Source organism: Ochlerotatus camptorhynchus, unplaced genomic scaffold (genome assembly GCF_037179485.1).
Source record: "Ochlerotatus camptorhynchus isolate MF236.1 unplaced genomic scaffold, CSIRO-AGI_Acam_v1.1 ptg000191l, whole genome shotgun sequence".
Classification (NCBI taxonomy): Eukaryota; Metazoa; Arthropoda; class Insecta; order Diptera; family Culicidae; genus Ochlerotatus; species Ochlerotatus camptorhynchus.
In genome coordinates this window covers 2,468,727-2,489,947 of record NW_027040681.1, presented here as the reverse complement: position 1 = coordinate 2,489,947, position 21,221 = coordinate 2,468,727, and the positions used below count along the sequence as shown (strand labels likewise).

General features: G+C 40.2%; 1 protein-coding gene across 1 annotated transcript in view; it reads right to left on the bottom strand.

Moving 5' to 3' along the window:
• pxb overlaps window positions 1-21,221 on the bottom strand; it is a 315,174-nt gene that overhangs the window by 262,053 nt on the left and 31,900 nt on the right. The window contains exon 3 of the mRNA XM_065223345.1: window positions 19,041-19,153. Within this exon, the coding sequence (XP_065079417.1) occupies window positions 19,041-19,153 (113 nt within the window). The remainder of the gene's footprint in view (window positions 1-19,040; window positions 19,154-21,221) is intronic.

Genomic DNA, 21,221 nt, shown 5'->3' with positions numbered 1-21,221 from the left:
ACGTTCCTATTGCGTCAAGACTCACACCGCTCTTCTTTTGGACAACATGAACCTGTTACGAGTATGATTCGCACGTTTTCTACAGTTGAAGAGTTGTTCGAGTTTGGGGAACCTGCTGCTCAATTCCAGAGACGTATTATTAACTCCAGATACATTTAGTATTTGTTATGGCTTCTGGTTCATTAAGACTTATTGTCAGATGGATGTATTAAATAAAAATAAAAAATAAAATAAAAAATAAAAATAAAAGGATCATTGCTGATCAAACAAGCTCTCCAAACAGCTATTCTTCAAAACATCTAGAATTTCACCTATAATGCAACGATCCCATCAGCATCGATTGATCCAGTAGTCGTAACAGCAGTCCCATTGAAAATGGTAATAACTAACTCAAATCCCCTTCTCATTAGCACCATGCAAGTTAGCTACAGCGTGAAGATTCCATCACAACACATCAAACATAGTGTGGTGAGCAATATTACAACCGTGGCCCCTCCAATAAAATCCACCGCTACAGTTTCCGATTTAGAAAACATCTCCCTGGTGGGGCAACAACCGATCAACACCCAATTTTAGCTCCGACGGCAACGCTACCAACTATTACCCCCGCAGAATGTTCAGCCAGAGCAGCCGCCGTCATTTCCGAAACCGAAGAGGAGGAGGACGTTCAAGTAACCGCAACCAATGTTTTCGGTGAGTGTGATCCTCTTCCGGGGGGCCTCCCTTAGCTCAGTCGATAAAGGCGCAGCTACAAAGCAAGACCATGCTGGAGGTGGCTGGGTTCAATTCCCGGTCCGGTCCAGGAATTTTTCGGGTTGGAAAATTTCTCGACTTCCCTGGGCATATAGAAGTATGATTGGACTTGCCACACAATCATACCAATGCAAAAATGGTACAGGCATCGAAAGCTCTCAATTAATAACTGTGGAAGTGCATCTAGAACACTAAGTTGAGAGCACGCAATAAGTTAATATGCGATATGCAATAAGCTTGAAATGCGAAGAAGAAGAAGAAGAAGAAGAAGAAGAAGAAGAGATCCTCGTCCGGACTTCAAACCCATCAACGATCAACCGGACGAAAATCGAAGTGAAAACCGGTCAGGAAGACGAAGAACAAATCAAGCTGACAGATTACCTTCGTCAACTTTCTCTTTGCATTCCCACGGCCATGTTAAGACCAAGTACAGGATCGTCATGAGTCGTCAGCGCTGTTCATAAAATAGATGGAGACGAACAATAAATTCCACACCTGAAACCGAAGAGCACACGTATGTAGTGATGTTCTACTTTAAAGGAGACTGCCGTCGACGGCCGCAGCAAAATCACGGTGGTGTATCGCAGAGACGGAAGGCACAGCAGAAGCACCAAAAGAGGAAGGGTGGATGTCCACCGTCAGTAGAACGGCACATTGGTAATTCAGAGCTCAGTTCGCAGTTTCATCCAGCGGCAGTTTGCGATTGCTTCGACGAGTATTGTAGTACGTGCGGGGTACGTAATTTGCCGTAATTTGAGTATTTGGTCTGGCAGATCGAGTTCCACCATATCAAGCCGGACAAGCATTCGCCCTTGGTAAGTGTAAGGCAGCTATGCAGCAATAGACTCCGTTCACGTTCACAGTTGGTAAGGGTTGAGCGAAGGTTATTAAGCAGAGATGATGTAGGATAATCAAATCAATCAATTTAAGTGTCTCCGAGTTTTGCTGAGCTATTGAGTTGAGGTGCACCTTCATATGTTGCTGTGATGCGAAAAGTGAGAAAGCAAATGACAGTGAGTTACTCGAGGTGCATCAAAAGCAACTCAGAAATTGCTCATGATTAGGAGCTGTCTTGCCCCTAGTTAATTAACGATCCAACATGATGTGTTTAGAACAAAATTTCAACAAAACTAAACGAGATTGAAAGTTGATGTCAAATAGAGAGTTTTAGAGCGCTTTGAGAGAACGGCACCGCCGTGATTTTCTGAGGCATAACATCTCTGACCACACCAAAGTAAAAAGTCGTTGGTCTCCGGTTCATGGGTTGATCGGTCGATAGGTAAGGTCCAGGTGTGGGAGCTGCCTCCCTGGCGTCGATAGCATTGGTACTCAGTACGGAAAACAAGATCGATTGAAAACAAATCAAGGAAAATAAAAATAACAACACGTAGAAAAACACAAATTCTAGACATGTTTATCACTAAAATGTAACTAATTGAAGCTTACTTGAAATGGACACTATTAAATAGATAAATATTAAAAAAAAATCTAAGCTATCCAATGAAGGTGATAATGTTATGCTAGGTAGCTGTTAGAGCCAATTGATGGCAAGCATAGACCAAAACAAAACAAAAAAAAATCATAAGCTCAGTAATGGTTGAGATTTGATCATATGCGTAGAATCTTTAGGTTTCATCAAATATGATCTTCTATCACCCTTTAACCCCGTACGTCATAATCTTCGTCAAAAAAAAACATTACTTTGCATAATGCTACAAAAGGAAGGAGTAGTTTTCAACAAATTTCGAGCGTGTTCTGGAAGTGGACACAGGATTCCCAGGAATCCAAAGCATGGTGTAGGGTAGAGCGCTACTTCGTCGTAATCGCCCATTTCCGTTCTATCAATAAGAAAAGATCGATAATATCAATGATTTCACCGTGCAGAAATCAATGATAGGTTTGTTCCGATGCGTTAGTTTATTAGCTACCCTGTTAGAGCGCATTGTATGAATATTTACGCTCATTGTTCTCAAAACAAAAGATGCGCTCCTAGCGAATCCTCATTTTCTACGTTTATCCGTAGGACGAAGAAAATCTAATGGCGTTTCAATGCATTAGGACGGAATTGAAACTCGTAGAACGAATTTAGAATCAAGAAGTAGTGTTAGATTTTAAACAATATCTCAACAATTTGTGACTCTTTATCAAATCCAACGGTACGTATGGAAAGGTGAATAAAAGAAGTCATCTTTGACATAAATATCCCATTTTTTTGTTTAAACTCGTTCAGAAAAGAGAGTTAAAGCTCGGGTTGTGCTTAGTAGGACAGAAATTAGATCAAAAACCCTACTCTAAAACAGAAATTTGTTAAGTCTGTAGTAGAAATCTGATTACTTGGGACCCGCTGAAATCGGAAGCAGAAACCGCTTAAATTCGAATCAACCTTCCTCAAATTTTCGTCCTGGACCATAGCAGCTTCGGCAGTTAATAACCAAATTCACTGTAGATAGTAACTTTTGAAATCATTTTAATTGCATCCCTCTGGTAATTTGTATCACCGTCTGTAAGCATTTTCATATGCAGTGTGAAGCTCATCCTGTTGCATTAATTGTTTGCACTTCTTCAGTTGCATGTTCCGGCAAACGAATTCATCAAACAACATCGTAAAAAAGCAAACATTCCCGCTTTAAATCGCACCGCACAGGAGCACATTTATTTATAAACACGCGCATCCGAACAGGAATTTGCGCCAAACCCCGTACAAGGTACACCTACCCAGCTCTATCAGCCGGTAGGCAACGGGATTGTAGGTACGAGCATTTGCTTACCGAAGAGGGGCGTGGTCGAAAACGATGTCAACCGATGTCTGCCGTGGAGAACTGTCAACTGAGTAAAATAAAAGTATGAAAACTTGTGCCTGACAGCATCGTCCCAACAGAGCACCCAAGATTTAAGACAAATTTAGCAGCAACAACAACAAATCCGGTCCCTAAATCACAGACAAAATAGTTTCTTACTGCGAGCGAAAGTCTGGCACAAAGACTAAGACGCGGACACGCCCCATTCGAGTTGACTGCAAACTATTTTTAGGGAAATCGTCTCCGGTACCTTTCTTTGCGAGTGCCGGCATTCCACCACACCGACACGCTCCGAAAGGGTTTAAATCTAAATGTCAAATAATGCACTTCACTGCGCGGTCGATCGATTTGAAAGCAAATCGGTCGGTGACAGTTCCAAAACGACGACGGCCAGATGATAGATTGACGATGTTTATCTCCCCAAGGAGAATCGGGGAGTGTTTCGGAGTTGCGAACGGGATTGTAATGCATACTACCCTCGCCGGTCGTGGTTTTACGTCTGTCTGGGAAATTCGAACGCTTCGCCGTGACATCGCCGATCGAGTACGATATACGATGCGGTTCGAGTTGGTCAACAGATGTTAAACCATAGTTTCGTATCGTGTGGCGGAGGTTGGATTAATATTGAGACACTGTCGTCGGTTTTCGCGGTTTTTCCCCCGTTCGTTCGTTCTAAGTCAAGGGATGTACCGCCAAAGACCACCCACGGGTGGTCACGAAATGGGTATCACACTTTCGTGCGGCGCGGTTCGATAGGAAACTGAGATTGATTGATTCCGATGGGATGGCAGCAAGGAAGTGCTGAAGTGCAACTCCACCTCGTAAATCAGTGTCTTTGTCAAAAGTTTCCCTCGTTACGAATCCCTCCATAAACAACGTCATTAGCAGTAGCAACACTTAGCGATAATTAAGCGAGAATCGCTTTGTTACGACAAAGACAACCACCATTACTACTTCCAGTGCCACCACCGCACACTGGGGCAGATCAGTGATTTTTTCGGAAAAAATTAATAACTTTTGAACGAAGCATCCAATCAGAATACTGTCTTCGGTAAAGTTGTTTGTATTAGTTAAGCGCTTCTTCTGAATAAATTAATTAGTTCGCAACTTGGTCGTAGAGATGGCGCGCGAATCTAACTTTTGAATAAAGCATCCTAGACGTATGGTGTTTTCAACAAAGTTTTTCATCTATTAAAATGAAGGAAAGTTGCAGAAGACATAAAACTTCCATAACCTTTAGTTTCGGAGATATAGGGTATATTGAAAAATATGATGTCAAAATTCGTATTTCTTAACTTTTTTGTATATTTTCATATGTTTGCTCTGGTTTCTGCATTTATTCCAACGAAAACAAACTAGGTGCGAATTTTCATTGAACTGTTTGTGGAATTTATAGTGGTTTTAGTGAAATATTCTCGAAAAACATGATATTTTGCCTCTATTTTAGGTGGGTGGGATTCTCGAAAGGGCAGCTAAGGGCAGCTGGACTTTGTCTCTTTTGCTAGCTCATGTCATTGTCTAACATACACCAGAAAACTGAAGACATGATATTCGATGATTTTTTTTAATTTCATTTTATATATACCGATAAAAACATCCTTTACATTGAAATGAACTGTTTCACATAATGAAAAACATTATATAAATTTTTGACATGTCACCATTTTTAAATGCTGTGCTGAATTTTGAGATTGTTTACTTATTATGAGCTGCCAGCGAACCAGGGGCCTGGCTGGTGGCCATGTTTTTGATGCTATCATCTGTTTTTGACTCTCTGCTTAATACACGATTATCCGTCCCTTTCCACCATGTATACGTCAGCTCAATCAGCTGCATTACCCAGGTAAAGTTGTGTATGTGACATCATCGTACAAGCTGTGTGCTGCCGTGCCAACGTGATCGTGTACAACGTACAATTATCGATTACTTTTTCGAAGAGACGTATCAGCTTTTGTAAACAATGCATTTGATCGTCGGTTTGGTGTAACTGGTAGCTCATCCACGCATACGAACACCATTATCATGCAGGAGAAAATTTCCCCTATCTGATAGTAGTGTTAGTATACGTGAGCGAACTACCAGTTACGCCAAAACGACGATCAAATGCATTGTTTACAAAGCTGATACATCTCTCGAAAAAGTAATCGAGAATTATTAATGTGCGTCAATGTTTCAGTAGTTGGTATCCATAAGCGTGAATTTTTTTTCTCGTCTCAGTTCAGTGATCAATTTCCGGTGTTGAGCAATAATCCACAAAGTTGCTATAATGGATTCACCTTCAATGTAAATTTTCAACAGTTGTTTATTCTATGCCATATGCTCAACATGCATTTCGTTTAGTGGTGTCTCAAAATTAATTTTAGTAAAGATAATAGATCACACAAGCACATCAAACTATTTTTACAACCAGATCCATTAATTACAAGTCTGCGAAAAAGACCGAAGAAAAATTCAGCCCAATTAATAAAAAAAATAGCGAGGTATTGGCATTATTACAACCACCGGATTCATTTGACAAATAGTGACAATTAAGGACAACTGATTTCTAAATACTTCAACTTAAGAGATAGTTTAATCTTTAAACCATTACTGCTTCTGCAATTTAAAAAGTTTAACGAATAAAAATTATACATAACTGACAGGTTTCCTTATTAGTAGAGATACTTGTAACGGTTTACAAAAGGTGAAATTAAAAAAAATCATCGAATATCATGTCTTCAGTTTTCTGGTATATGTTAGACAATGACATGAGCTAGCAAAAGAGACAAAGTCCAGCTGCCCTTAGCTGCCCCTACGAGAATCCCATCCACCTAAAATAGAGGCAAAATATCATGTTTTTCGAGAATATTTCACTAAAACCACTATAAATTCCACAAATAGTGCAATGAAAATTTGCATCTAGTTTGTTTTCGTTGGAATAAATGCAGAAACCAGAGCAAACATATGAAAATATACAAAAAAGTTAAGAAATACGAATTTTGACATCATATTTTTCAATATACCCTATATCTCCGAAACTAAAGGTTATGGAAGTTTTATGTCTTCTGCAACTTTCCTTCATTTTAATAGATGAAAAACTTTGTTGAAAACACTATACGTCTAGGATGCTTTATTCAAAAGTTAGATTCGCGCGCCATCTCTACGACCAAGTTGCGAACTAATTAATTTATTCAGAAGAAGCGCTTAACTAATACAAACAACTTTACACAAGACAGTATTCTGATTGGATGCTTTGTTCAAAAGTTATTAATTTTTTCCGAGAAAATCACTGATCTGCCCCAGTGTGCACCGACCGCAACTGTACAAGCGATGAAAGGCAAAAAACTCCCTCCGGAGCATGGAACTATGTAGCTTCAAATTGCTTTCTTTTCACTCCCTGTCGATCGGAGGAAAACACTACGCAGTGTAAATTTAGTTTTCCTTCGGCCATTGCTCGCTCGCTGCGGAGCCGGAGGGGGGACTCGGTCATCAACTTACCAGCTTGTTCAATCCCTTTTCAGGAAGGAAACTTTGTAAATATGCTTCAATTAATTTAATTAGTTGTATACAATGAGTGTCTGCGAGAGAAGCCCCCATTGACAGTATCACTTCCCACTCTCTTCCGGTGGCTGCCATGGATTCGTTCCGTGGCAGGAAGAATCCTAGGGGTTATTCAAATATGACGTAAACAAATCGAAAAATTGTGAATTTCATATTTGAATCTCTCTTTAGGAGATTTTCTTTTTATGGCTTGATTGAAACGAACTGAAAACCTAATTTAAAGGGTGGTTTGAAATTTAGCAAGTGTGCTCATTTCTTTCCTAAATTTAGATTTTTATCGAGCCTGACCAAGAAGTAAGAATTGAAATGGATTAACAACTTTAGCAGAAACTTAGAAGCATCTCGAAAACCTATGAGACATCCCATCAGTTTAAGGCAATATTTGACAGAGCCGACAGAGGGCTCCTGAATCGCATCGATATATTCTGAATATCTGTAGACGCTGCTACGTTTCGCTTGCGGAAAGGATATAAAACTGACGGAAAATCTGGCAATTTCCAAGGTGAAGTAGTCGTTGTAATTGTGTGGTCAGGAAACATCCGACAAAAACGTTCCGAGTGCCACGGCTGCAGCAAAAGATCACGTTGGAGATGTCGCAAGTGATCCACTACTGTTGATGAAGTTCGTAAAAGTTCAGGGAAAGTTTTAAAATTTTAAAGAACTTCATAGATCATTGCGGAACTTAAAGTAAATTCGTGGAAGCTCATATAATTTGGTTAAAGTTCAGAAAACTTTCTTGGAGTGAAGCAAATTCTGAAGAAGTTCTGCAAATTTTGTAGACGTTTATTGAACTTTATAGAATTGAAGAATTTTTTGTTAAAGTTTCAGTTGTAGTGTAGAATTTCAGTGAACTAGATAGGAGTGGTGATAACTGAATAGAAGCTCAGTGATGTTTGTAAAGCTTCAGTAGACTTCAGAGAATTTAGTAAAACTTCAGGGACAGAGAGGTTCAGGAAACATAATTGCTTCAAAGCTCTAAGTATACATTCAGTGAACTTAAAAAATGCCCACAGCTGAACGTCTGGAGTAAATATTTAAAACTTTACTGCGAATAAGTGGAATCTTTGTACAAATTTAAGAAGCTTCATACGAGTTCAGGGAACATTATTGAATTTCACGAAACCTCACAAGTGTTCAGAGATTATTTACAAGTTCAGGGAATTTCATTTCATTTAAATGTATTAGTACCACCGACAAACCAACATGAATGACCATAGCAACAATAAAATTTCTGACCAAAGCACACTACTGACATCTGGCTCCGTGTTGGCGGGAAATATTTAGCTAAGCCATGAACCCGCATGAAAATGTTATGAATTGGTTCGTGTCTGATCTATTCTGCATAAAATATTTTTATCTAGATCATAAACTTCTATGGTTTTGACAGTTCGGATCACTGCATATTTAAATCGGCCGTTTACGATTTTCGGAAGTTAGAACTAAGTGTCATGTCGGTTTGTCGGTGTTACTACTACTTCAGGAAAATCCAAGTTCAATAAACTGCCGCTCATGGCAAGCCCGTTCTATAGCCTAAACCAGCAAGCAGAGATGAACGCGTCTCAGTTTTGACTAAAACCGAAGACAACACATCAAGAAGACTGACAAATCTTCCATTTTCTCATACGAACGCTATGAGACAGGTACAATCGCGTCATTTGCCGCTCAAATGTAAATGCTTCGAACGAATTTGATAGCAAAGCTAACATCCTCAGAAGAAAGGTTTGTGTATTTGCTCATTTTTCTATGCGTTGCTTCCACCTTCACTCAAGCGTAGCGCTATTGTATTTGTCGCTTGGATTCTGGCAAAGTTGCCAGTCTTCTTGATATGAAGTCTTCGCTAAAACGCAAATGGACCCGACTTGCGATGAGCGGCAGTAATCATCGTGGAACTTCAGGAAAGAAAATCAACACAAATTGTAGAAGTACAGTGAACTTTATAGTAGTGCAGCGATCTTAGTAGCAGTTCGAGAAACTATATAAAATATCAAAATAGTGCAAGGAATTTTGTAAACGTTCATCTAACTTCGTACAAGTTCGTCATACTAATCAGTAAACGTCATAGACGCTCTGAAATTGTTGGAATTGTTCAAGTAACTTCATAGGACTTCAGGGAACTTCGTATCAATTTTTCAGAGATCTTACTCTTTCTGAACCTTCTGGAAGGGTATTAAGTTTTCTCAATTTTTTATAAGTTTTGGAAAATTCCGTTTAATTTCAGGGATCTACCCAGATGATCAGGAATATTCGTAAACAATGTTTAGGGACTTCCCGTACGTTTGAAGAAGTTCACAGATGTTCTAAAATATTGCTTAAATAAAGTTTAGCAATTGGATTAAGTTGTGGAAGTAAAATATCTTCACAGAATTCCGAAAGTCTTCTAAGTGAAGACATATCTTCAAATTTGGCATCCCAGGTGCGGGTAGCATAATGAAACTAAAAAAAATAGACCTTGTAGTTCATATTTGAAAGGCATTGACCCACAAGTTAAAAGTTCTTGTTGCCATTATGCCTCAGGTTCCTGATTGTGCCAAAACATGGAATAAGCTTGATAAGGGCCCCATATTTTTGAACTATTATCAGGCTAGACCTAAATTTTCAGGATGTTACCCAGAGTGATGACTCAGCAAAAACGTTTCCTTGGTAACGAATAAAATATTACTGTGTGACCAGTAATGAAGTGTTTGTTCTTTTTGCGTGCCTTCGTTAAAACCATAAAACAATTTGGTGAGTTGTTTTTTTTTTTTAATTATTTGCCAAACCCCCACCCCCCTTGCGTTCTGATCCAACATGAGGACAAACACTTTGAACCATATTTGCAATGGCCAATAATCAATTTATAGAGTGTTCACTCGGCTTTCGATAGAAACAGGCCACTCTCGATGTGTGTCACGCAATCGTCTGTTTACTCGGCAGCAACCATTGTGTGGTCCTCCTCATTGTTCTTCATGACCAGTTCTTTCAACTTTAGAAAGCAACCGTTTCGTGATGAGTGTGTGAGACCACGTTTTGCGTCCATTGCTGTAATGGAAGCACTCTGCGATACTTGGCGATACTGCCATACAATGAAACAACTGGAAGCGGCTTCCGTTCCGATGGAAGAGGCTTATTGGATAGCGGAAGATAAAGTGTTTATTGTGTTGTACCTTTTGTATAGTGAACAGGAATCATCGGCTCTGTAATGTTATTTCAATTGAGCCTTATGAGATAAATCAATAAACAAACAAAAAACGACCAATTAAAAACAAAATTACAGTTTATTAATAATGTTTTAATGAATTAATAAATTAAAAAACACTAGAACTGTATCACAAATAAAGATTTTTGAATAAATTATTACATTTATAATAAATAATAAATTATTTCATTAATTCATTAATAAAAAAATATAAGAAAATTATAATAAATTTTTAAATTTCAAAATTTATAAATTTATAATAATAATCGAAAATCATAGTGATAATAACAGTTTAAGTCTACAGAGCCTACATAATTGACAAAAAAAAAGCCAGAAACTTGTCAGAGTTGTCTTGACAGCTTAGAACGACTTGAAATGGCAAAATGGCGCTGAAACACCAAATCAGACCAAAAAAAGAGTTTAAAAGTGTGAAAATTGTCACCTCATAACACCTGCTTGCAAAATGGAAAGATCGAAATTCAGTTTGGGCGCTCTTGCGTTCTCTTCCGACAATTTCGCGCTTTTGACCCATTTCGGCATTGTGTTTTGTAAAAGACAAAATATCTGACTTTCCGATTTGTATGCATTTTTTCATAGACACATTTCCAAATAGAGGAGACGGGGAGGGAACAAAATTTAATTGATGATGAGTAATTATGCCGAATGGCAGCCCAGCTTACTCTGAAATTCATTCAATGTTTTTATGCATCGAAATGCCGATTCGGCCATAAATAGGACGCGAACTTCAACAGCTGTCCAAATTCGATCTCGGTGTCAGCGTGTTGAATCAATTCATTACGCAATCCAAATGACCCCGGCTCGCCCCAATAATTCCGGGTACCGAGAAATCCAATTATTCATTGCCGATTTCCGCTCCCGAAAAACCAACTCTCATTCGCACACTCGCTCGTTTTTCGATATGCTTCCAAATTGAAACTACCTCACGCCGATTGTCCATCAGCTCACAGGACAAAGTGTCAATTAAAATTTAATTTAAATGGCACAAATTTATCATAATTGGCCATACACTGGAACTGGCTGAATGCTGCGACGTACTTGCGTGGAAGGGTGCAGCAGGAAGCTCTGACCTATCTCAATGTCACCGATATCTCCTGCGACTTTTGCACTCACGAGGCACTGCCAGCGCTCGCGAACCCAATTAATTGAAATAAATGAATTTTCGCGTTCCAATGAGAGCCGGATTTAGAGTTTCACAGGCTGGAGTCAATCAATTGAAAAGTTTTTCTTTTTTTCAGTCCCAGTCGCAGTTTGTCAGGTCATCTGGGCGGCGTAGGCTGCGTGGCTCAATTGAGGCGAGAATTTGGTTCCAGTTGAGTGTTTTTTTTGTTCTAGATGGGATAAGCTTCCGAACCGGTAATCTCCACGTGGAGCGGTGTGAAAATACTGAAAATCGATTAGATCTCGATTAGAACACTCCCACATGGTGGTGAACATGATTGAATTGTGGGGATTTTGAATGAAAGCTCTAAAGTTGAAGGATTTCCGTTATTCCTACTTGGGTTGAGATGGTGCGTTTAACAGGAATTTAAGGCAAGGATGATCAGTTAATGTGTTAATATCGGTGACGTGGAGAGACTGTTTTTCAATGTTGGCAGCGCTGAAATAATCGGTTCATCGCCATCACACAAAAAGGATTAAAACAGGCTGCCGCTGAAATACCAGAAATGATACACTGAGGGGGGAGCCTGTTAATGAGAGGATAATCGTTGCCAGATTTAGAACACGGGTTCGTAACCTTACCATAATCCAATGTTATGCGCCAACCGATGCTGCCGAGCTACAGGACAAGGAGAATTTTTACACTCAACTGAATGCCGTCGTGGATAAGGTTCCAAAGGGTGACATCAAGATCTACACTGGCGACTTCAATGCGAACATCGGCTCCGACAACACGGACTACGAGCGTGTCATGGGACGCCATGGTCTCGGCGAAATGAGCGAGAACGGTGAGCTGTTTGCAGAATTTTGTGGCAATAACGACATGGTGATCGGGGGCTCGCTCTTCCCCCATCGGCCAGTGCACAAAGTCACGTGGGTTTCCCGTGATGGACATACCGAGAATCAGATCGACCACATCTGCATCAGCCGAAAATGGAGACGGAGCCTTCTTGATGTCCGGAATAAACGCAGCGCCGACATCGCGTCTGACCATCACCTTCTAATCGGTGAAATCCGCCTATGCATGGCGCGGATCCAGCGACGGGAGGAGAGACTCGGGCGGCGGTTCAACACACGCCGACTTGAAGATCCAGCGGTAAAAGGTCTTTTGTTCATGAACTTGAGACTCAAGCTGCGGACGTTCCAGAAGGTGGCAGCGTAGAAGAACAATGGACGGCCATCAAGAATGCCTTTATAGAAACAAGCGAGAACAACTTGGGTGAGCTGCGCACCCAGAGGAAAGAGTGGATCACAGATGAAACCTGGCTCAAGATTGAGGAGCGTAGAGAAGCAAAAGCCGCGATAGAGCGGGCGAGAACCAGAGGAGCCAAGAACGAAGCCCGTCAACGGTACTCGGCTCTAGAGAAGGAAGTCAAGCGCTCTTGCAGACGGGACAAGCGAGCGTGGCTGAACTCCCTGGCCGACGAAGGGGAGAAAGCCGCAAACACTGGCGATATACGCCTCCTCTACGATATCTCACGACGCCTGAGTGGAGCAAGGATGAACCCGAGGATGCCAGTGAAGGACACGACTGGACAATTGCTTACCGACCCCACTGACCAGCTGAAACGCTGGTTTGAGCACTTCGAACAACTTCTTCAAGTTTCGACGGCCAACCAGCCATCAACATCTCGGCATGATCCGCCTAGGGTGCGGCAATTCCGAATACCCCTTCACTGCAGGAGATTGAAGCAGCTATCCGAAGCATGAAATCCAACAAGGCTCCAGGGGTCGATCGCATATCAGCAGAGATGTTCAAAGCTGACCCCATGCTATCCGCACAAATGTTGCATCAACTATTCTGTAATACCTGGGACACCGCGACTTTTCCGGCCGACTGGATGCAGGGCATCTTAGTGAAGGTCCCAAAGAAGGGGGATCTGACTGTGTGCGACAATTGGCGAGGCATCATGTTACTGTGTATTGTTCTCAAAGTTCTGTGCAAAGTTATCCTGAATCGGATACAGGAGAAGATCGACGCGACTCTCCGACGGCAGCAGGCAGGATTCCGTGCCGGAAGATCTTGTGTGGACCATATTGTCACGCTCCGCATCATCCTGGAGCAGGTCAATGAATTCCAAGAGTCCCTTTATTTGGTATTCATTGACTACGAAAAAGCTTTCGACCGCCTCAATCACGAGAATCTGTGGGACGCCCTGAGACGCAAGGGAGTCCCGGATAAAATCGTCAACCTCAACGAAGCGCAGTATGAGGCTTTCACGTGCAGAGTTCTGCATAACGGAGCCTTGTCCAACCCTATCCGGGTAATCGGTGGTGTGAGACAAGGATGTATACTATCACCGCTACTGTTTCTCATCGTAATCGACGAGATCATGGTAGGTGCAATTGACCGTGTACCGAACCGTGGGCTGCTTTGGCAGCCTATCACCATGGAGCATCTCAACGACTTCGATTTGGCTGATGATGTTGCTCTACTAGCAAAACGGCGCTCTGATATGCAGAGTAAGCTCAATGACCTAGCCGAACGCTCCTCTGCGGCGGGTCTCACCATCAACGTCAACAAGACCAAATCATTGGATATCAACACGGGCAACCCTTCCAACTTTACGGTAGCGGGGCAAGCAGTGGAGAAGGTCGAAAGTTTCCAATATCTTGGCAGCCAAATAGCGTCGGACGGCGGGACCAAGAGCGACATAGGTGCACGAATCAAGAAGGCTAGGGCTGCCTATGCGCGTTTACGAAACGCACCAAAATCCGAATTTTCAACTCGAACGTGAAATCTGTGTTGTTATACGCCAGCGAGACGTGGTGTGTATCAGCGGAGAACACTCAAAAGCTGCAGGTCTTCATCAACCGATGCCTGTGGTATATAATTCGTGCCTGGTGGCCTCACAACTAGATCTCGAATGCCGAGCTCCATCGTCGATGTGATCAGAAGCCGATAGCAACAGAAATTCGAAAGCGAAAGTGGAGGTGGGTCGGCCACACACTTCGACGGGGCGGAAACGAAATCTGCAAGCAAGCGCTGGATTGGAATCCGGCAGGACATCGCAACAGAAGCAGACCCAGGGGCTCATGGCGGCGGAGCCTCAATAAGGAAATTAAGCAAGTCGATAGAAATCTGACCTGGGCCCAGGTCAAGGCAAAAGCGAGCAGCCGCCCAGGATGGAAGTCTTTCACGTTGGCCCTTTGCACCGCTGGTGGTGCACAGGACCCTTAAGTAAGTAAGTATACACTGAGGAAAATAGACTTAAGAATTTCATAAGGCTCAACTTATGAACAACACATATGAATGTCATAACTTTTCGTCTAACATGAGGTTGCTTGTATACGCTTTTCAGGGTTGCTTCCAATCACTCGCTATAAAAAATTGTTTTTCGGAATTATGAAATCATGTTATATCATGTCATGTTATAATCACTTTTTCCCATCACAGGAACGTTTTCTGATAACAAAATTAAGCATTTTCGTGCACACAACGCACAAAACGCTTGGTTTATTCAATAGATAATAAAAAAGCGTAAATTGATAGGAGGAATGTCTTGCTAAAATTTTCCAATTCGAGATATTCGTGATCAATCAATATATATTTTTTTTTGCTTTTTTCTAGAGTCCTGGAGAAAACATTACCTTAATTCAAAGTTTTTCTGGTTAATTGACAAGTGGTATTCGGTCATTGCGAGAATTTTTATGTACCACCTCAATACTGTAACGCATTTGACCACAAAAGTTCTGTTGCTGGGTACATTATCGAAGAGCTTTTGGGGGTGATGTGGCTGGCAGCAAGCCGAGCGAACGTTCAGTGAAAATTAACTCTTAAACAACAATAATTGATGGTGATCCTGAAAAGAACCGTTTTGTCGTGATGGTTGAGTAATGCTGAGCTATTAGGGTGTTCAACACGGATGAGGCTGGCGAGCTGTATGTTGTTTAGAACGAGGGTGATGCGCTTGGCAAAGATGGTCCACACCGGCTCACGAAGAGCTACTGAATTCGATCAGTAGCGGCGCGGTTTCTTCCTCTTCTTCGGTGAATGGACGCTCATGTGGGCTGCAACATGCTGCGCGTGAGAAGCGTTGTGTACTAAAGAACAATCTTCAACGCCACGCGCCGAAAGCACTGCTGCTGCTGCTGCTGGTGACGACCGACTGGACACCATGCTTGGCATACACAGTTTTGGTCACGAACTGCTCATTTGCTAATAACTTTGCACACCGTTGACGAAACATAATTCTTTTTGAAGCAGTAGATAGAATAGAGTTTAAGCTTGTTATAGATGCGTTACAAAAAGTAGATTTAAATTCTAATAATAAACTGTATTTGATTTTGCTTTGTAAAAATGAAGTGAGAAATGCTCGATGCACATCTAGGACTTTAAGTGTAAAAATTCATTGATGTTGATTCAAATATTAAGATTTACTCTTACTCTTTGCATGTCTATAGTAAACTATGATCCTAATCTATCAATTACTTTGAAGAAAAACAAATTTCAACAACTGCGTGAAAAGTTATTAACAAATGAGCAGTTGGTGTGTACAACTGTGCATGCCAAGCATGCCGAACACCACCACACACGGTGAGCGCTTTTTGCAGGCAATAGGTGATAATTTTGATCAACAGTTGGACGTTTGTGTAATTTTGACCAATTGAAAATTGATAAAGTGTTCATTTTAACAGATTCTTAGCAAAATTTCTTATAAACGGTCAAAACCTGACCACTTTTCGTAACGCGGTCGATCTTGCGATTGTTTTTTTTTAATTGCACCCCCAATATTTTTTCCGAAAGACGTTATCCTACGTCAAAAGGTGCTAGATTTAGCTATGCTTATTTTTTTTTTGTTATAAAGTTGCTCCATATACACACCGTGATACACGTTTTGTACCGGTGACGCGTGGATGTACGGATACTCATCTCTGATACACTTAATTCTGTTTTCATGCGATTTTCATTTTCCGATTTTGCCCTCATGCAGAGTAAGCTTTTTTACTACTACTATATATTTCTTTGATTTATTTGTAATTTTTTGAAAGAAGTCAAACCAACAATTAGAAGCGTAAAACAGAATTTAAGGTGATACGATACGTCACGCTTTTTTTGATTTTTTTCTCTCCTTTCTATATGTCAGTGAATTGATTATCATCGATGCTGTAGTGGTGTAAGTGTACATCATGCACTACCGCAACGACCGTAAACATAGCTGCTAGAGTTCGTTATTATTAGGTCGAAGGTGTAACAGAGACTATCACTACATTTCTATTCCATTTGCCAATATTATCGACCTACCACCTCCCAGGACACCCATTCCTATAAAGAAAATAATTATACGCCTTGCCACCAACACCAACATGTCAAGTCATCATAATAGTTAATTGATTCAACATCACATTTTGTACACTTTGGTTACATACGACCTGTCCAAAAGTGATTCCAGATCTTCAACTTCCAGGTACACGGTAAGAAAAAAGATCCCAAAGGACTCAATTTTACAAATCTCGGCATTATATTGCAGGCCAAAAGTAGGTAATGTGGATCGAAGACTTTTCATTTGATTGTATTCAATTAGTATGGAATTGACAATTCGCTTCTACCCAAAAATAGTTAGTTGTACCCAAAAGTAGGTGAATATGATTATACTCAACGTGATTATACTCAAAGTCAAAAGTAGGCAAAAATGAACGGGTCGGTGGATATTTTTTCTTATCGTGTGTGTTTGTTTTTGAATCATCCTTTTGCCGCCTTTTGCATATCAGCTGATGGCTTCGAGCAGTGCAATCATTTTTTTTTTCTTTTTTTTTTCTTTATTAGAGAGATTTTTAGCCATAGGCTAGTTCATCTCTTAGCAGTGCAATCAGAACGACACATATGTTTTCTTTAGAGGAATACTAGGATCATTTACTTTAATTTTTTGTCTTGAGAAACAAAATAAGAAATTGTTTTAAACATTTATTTGTAATGGGTTCTACATTGAACACAGTTTAAGCACTTTAAAAAGCAATAAAAGCATTGTTTGTTCACACTTTGTTTCAATTAAATCGACAACCCTGGATCAAGGTTGCAAATACTCTTTTCAGCTAAAACAATGTTTTTCTAAATTATGAAATAATTAGATGCCATGATCAAATTTTGAATTGGTAGGATACAAGAAGAGGTTGCAAAAAATGTGTTTGACATATTACACCTGTTTATTTCACTTCATGAGAGTCACAATCAGCGATTTTTCACAAACTCACTCACTCACTCACTCACTCACTCACTCAGCGATCAGCAAATCGCTGATTGTGACTCATAGAAAGCAAAATTTGCAGGTTTTATGTTTCCAACGCATACTTTGTAACCTCCTCTTGTAAGTTACAAGTAAAACATGCCATCATACCATCTTTTGGTTTTATTATTCCGAAAAACATTATTTTAGCTGAAATGAGTCTTTGCAACCTTGCCCTGGATACGATGATAAATGATTCGTACGCACACCTTCGTAATGCGGTGTGTAGAAAAAAGGTAAACAAAACAGTTTCAGCTTGCAAAATTATTCGTGGCTCGCGTTTTTAACGATGCAAATGATATTATTTAAGTAAATATCGTTTTTAAAATGAATTAACTTGAAAGTGCTTGTAGAAGCACGTGTCGTAATTGTTTTTAGTGCGGTTCTGAGAAGTGAAAGCTAGTGAAAACAGTTATTGAAATTTCATGCCCTAGGCAGAACAAATTCGGCTGATCGTACTTTTTAATGCAAATATTACCAATGTGTGAATTAATTAAAATATGTATCCAGATCTTATTCATACTATTCGGGCCCATTTTTTAAGGTATGTAATTAGTAATTTACTGTTTTGTAGGAAGATGCCTTTCGTACGCATACCAAAACACGTTTATTTAATGATTGTAGGACAGCCATTGTTGCATGACGTGCCGTATCACCGTAAGAGGAAGTTTACCGGCCCGAAAATAAAAATTTGGGTTTGGCACGTTTTTATTTTTCTAAAAATAATGGAAAAAATTATCAAAGATCCAAGAAAATCAGTTTCTTCCTTAAATTCCTGACAAAAACTACATTTAAACATATTGCTTCTATCTCATCATGAAAAAAAATTGGACTCTCAACAAAACCAAAAAGTCGATATTTTGTGGTTTTTTGAGTCCAACTTTATGCCGTGATGACTTAAAAAAATATTTTTTTACCTGAATTTTCTTTGGAAAATTACAAAAAAATGTGTTTAGATTTTTAATATCTTTTTCCAAAATTTAAAAGAAAATCTAAACGCAATTTTTTTTTCGGAGCAGTACACTTCCCTTTAAAGCAATTCCATGTTTTCTCAGGTGTTAATTTTATTTAGATAACGTTATGCCATTTCGTAGCTTTTCTCTGTCCTAAAGATGATAACTGATCACGCCAAGAGTAGAACAAACTGTGTCTGATCCTTATCCAGTTAAATGATTATCTTAACTCAGAGCAGCACAAGTCCCATACAATCTTCCTATACTCGAATTTAGGTAGCGCTATATCCGCTTGTTTCGGAACACTTCAGGCGACGTCATTAAAAGTGTAAAAACTCATAAAGAGAACACCAAGTTTCACCTTAGAAATAAAACCAAAAAAAAAAATTAAACTATAATCTATTCAAGGTCTACTTACTTCCACACTAGTAACGACGATATAAAAATGACTAACAATAGTAGCACTGAACACAGCACAATCATGGCGGATGTTTGGAATGATGGACTGCTATGATAGCTGGCATCGAGGATCTGAAACGAGAGAAATAAAGAGAGAAACAATTAATACTCGCGCACTCCCACAAACACATGCACATGAACGAGAAACGATTAGCTCACGAAGGCCCGAGGAAAACAAAACCAAAAACGATCATCGTTAGCAGAGATCTGAAATGGGTCCGGGAATTGGTACCTCAAGATCATAAAAGAGGCAGATCGCAGAAGCAATTAAAAGCAAACATTTCGTTAATAACTTAATTAAGGAACCCTTTGCGGGTGAGAAGTTGTGATGTCGGCAAATGTATTCACGTATTTAAATATTTGTTTGGAACCGACTCCAACACGGAAGCCACTGAATTTAATTGCTGTTCTTGGCAAATCTAACATCAAAGTGGCAAATTCCAGCTTGTTCAACTAATTGAAAAACCTTGAACCGTCGTGCCCTGGGTTGGTCCGGGACTGGTAGTAAGTTGAAATTCAATTTGAAATCCGATTTCGTCCTCCTATTGGAGAAAGGAACTCGATTTCAACAAAAGCGAAAAACCAATCTCGCACCATCATATCGTGTGTCATTAAATTACGTTCCCAAGTGATCAACTGGGCTCCGGTCAGTTGCTGCTATCTCTCTTTGATTGACCTTTTGGATCGCCGACCGGCGAGTCAAGCGATGTTTCGGATTAAATGTAATTGAAAGCGACGAAAGCCTTTCTCCGAGTTCTCAGCACACTTGCGCTTGGCGTTAGGTATAGAAAGCCACGACCGTCGTCGTCGTCGTCCGGTAATTGAAAATTGCTCATACTTCGCGAACACAATGGGAAATTGGTTTTGCTCCTGGCCCCAGCCCACTCGTTTGCTCAATCCTTTCGCGCCCGCCCACGCCCACGTAGATACCTGGACATTGTTTGTAGTTCACCATACTCGAGTCTTCGAAGCCAGCAGTGGAAGAACTGACCAACCGTCGTCGGATAATGGGATTGAATCTACTCTCAGAAAGAGTAAAGTATTTTTGCTCCTTTTGTTCGCTCTTATCGAGAAGGATGGAAATGGAAACACGTCGGTATTTATCTTCCCATACTGTGCAGCAGTGTTTGTTCTAAGAACGGACAATCGAGACCTTCATAGTGCATCATATAGTTGCATTAATGGCCATCAGTCTGCAGTCCTTCTATTTATGACTTGCGGTAGGCAAGTCTGCTGGTGTATGGTATTGAATTGACTCCAACGTGAAACAGGGTCATCATCATATCCATGAGTGTATGCGCGCGTGTGTGTATATGTATGAGTACACTCTTGGTTTGGACAATGGCCCTCTGTTGTTTATCGTGTTCATCATTGGATGGCTTCTCTTGGAAAAGGATATTTTCTTCAGCAGAGCGTCAGACGGAGACCTTTGTTCCAACTGCCATTTGATACTTTTCGTGTTTATCGTTTTTCTCAAAACGACTCAATTACAAATTCCGAACATCTTAATGTTGAACAATTCTGTTTTGAAATGTAATTATTATGGAGTCAAATGGAGAGCTTCTTGCAGACAGTTCTATCAGTTGTGTAAAAATGGATTTCGTTATTATATTACAGTCTGAAAATTGCATATAGAAAGTAGAATGCGAGCAAAGGAATATTTTGAGGAAGGTACGAATCGGACCGAGCATTCCCTTTACGAAACTCATCCGTTGATGAGGGGCGGTAAGGGGGGCTTCCCTCAAGTCACTATCTGACGTAAGCATGTAGTCGGTGGTTTTGAAACACCCTTTAACGTCCCTCATCAGCGAATGAGTTTGATAAAGGGAGTGATTGATTCGATTCGCATCTTCCTCAAAATTGTCCTTTGCTCGCTTTCTACTTTCTTTGTGCAATTTTCACGCTGCTGTCCTATAACGGAACTAACAATTCTATACTTCCATCTCTGTATGAAATGTTCACTTTAAGTCTGATATTGATGATAAGTATCTCCAAATATTTTATTTTTAGTTTCAGGTTGAAACAGCTGTTTAGATAATGAACTTTAAAATCATATTAACTTTGATTCCATAATAAGATATTTTGTTAAATTTCAAGCGATAACAATTTGATTAACATTATGCTGATCGTAGAAATACAA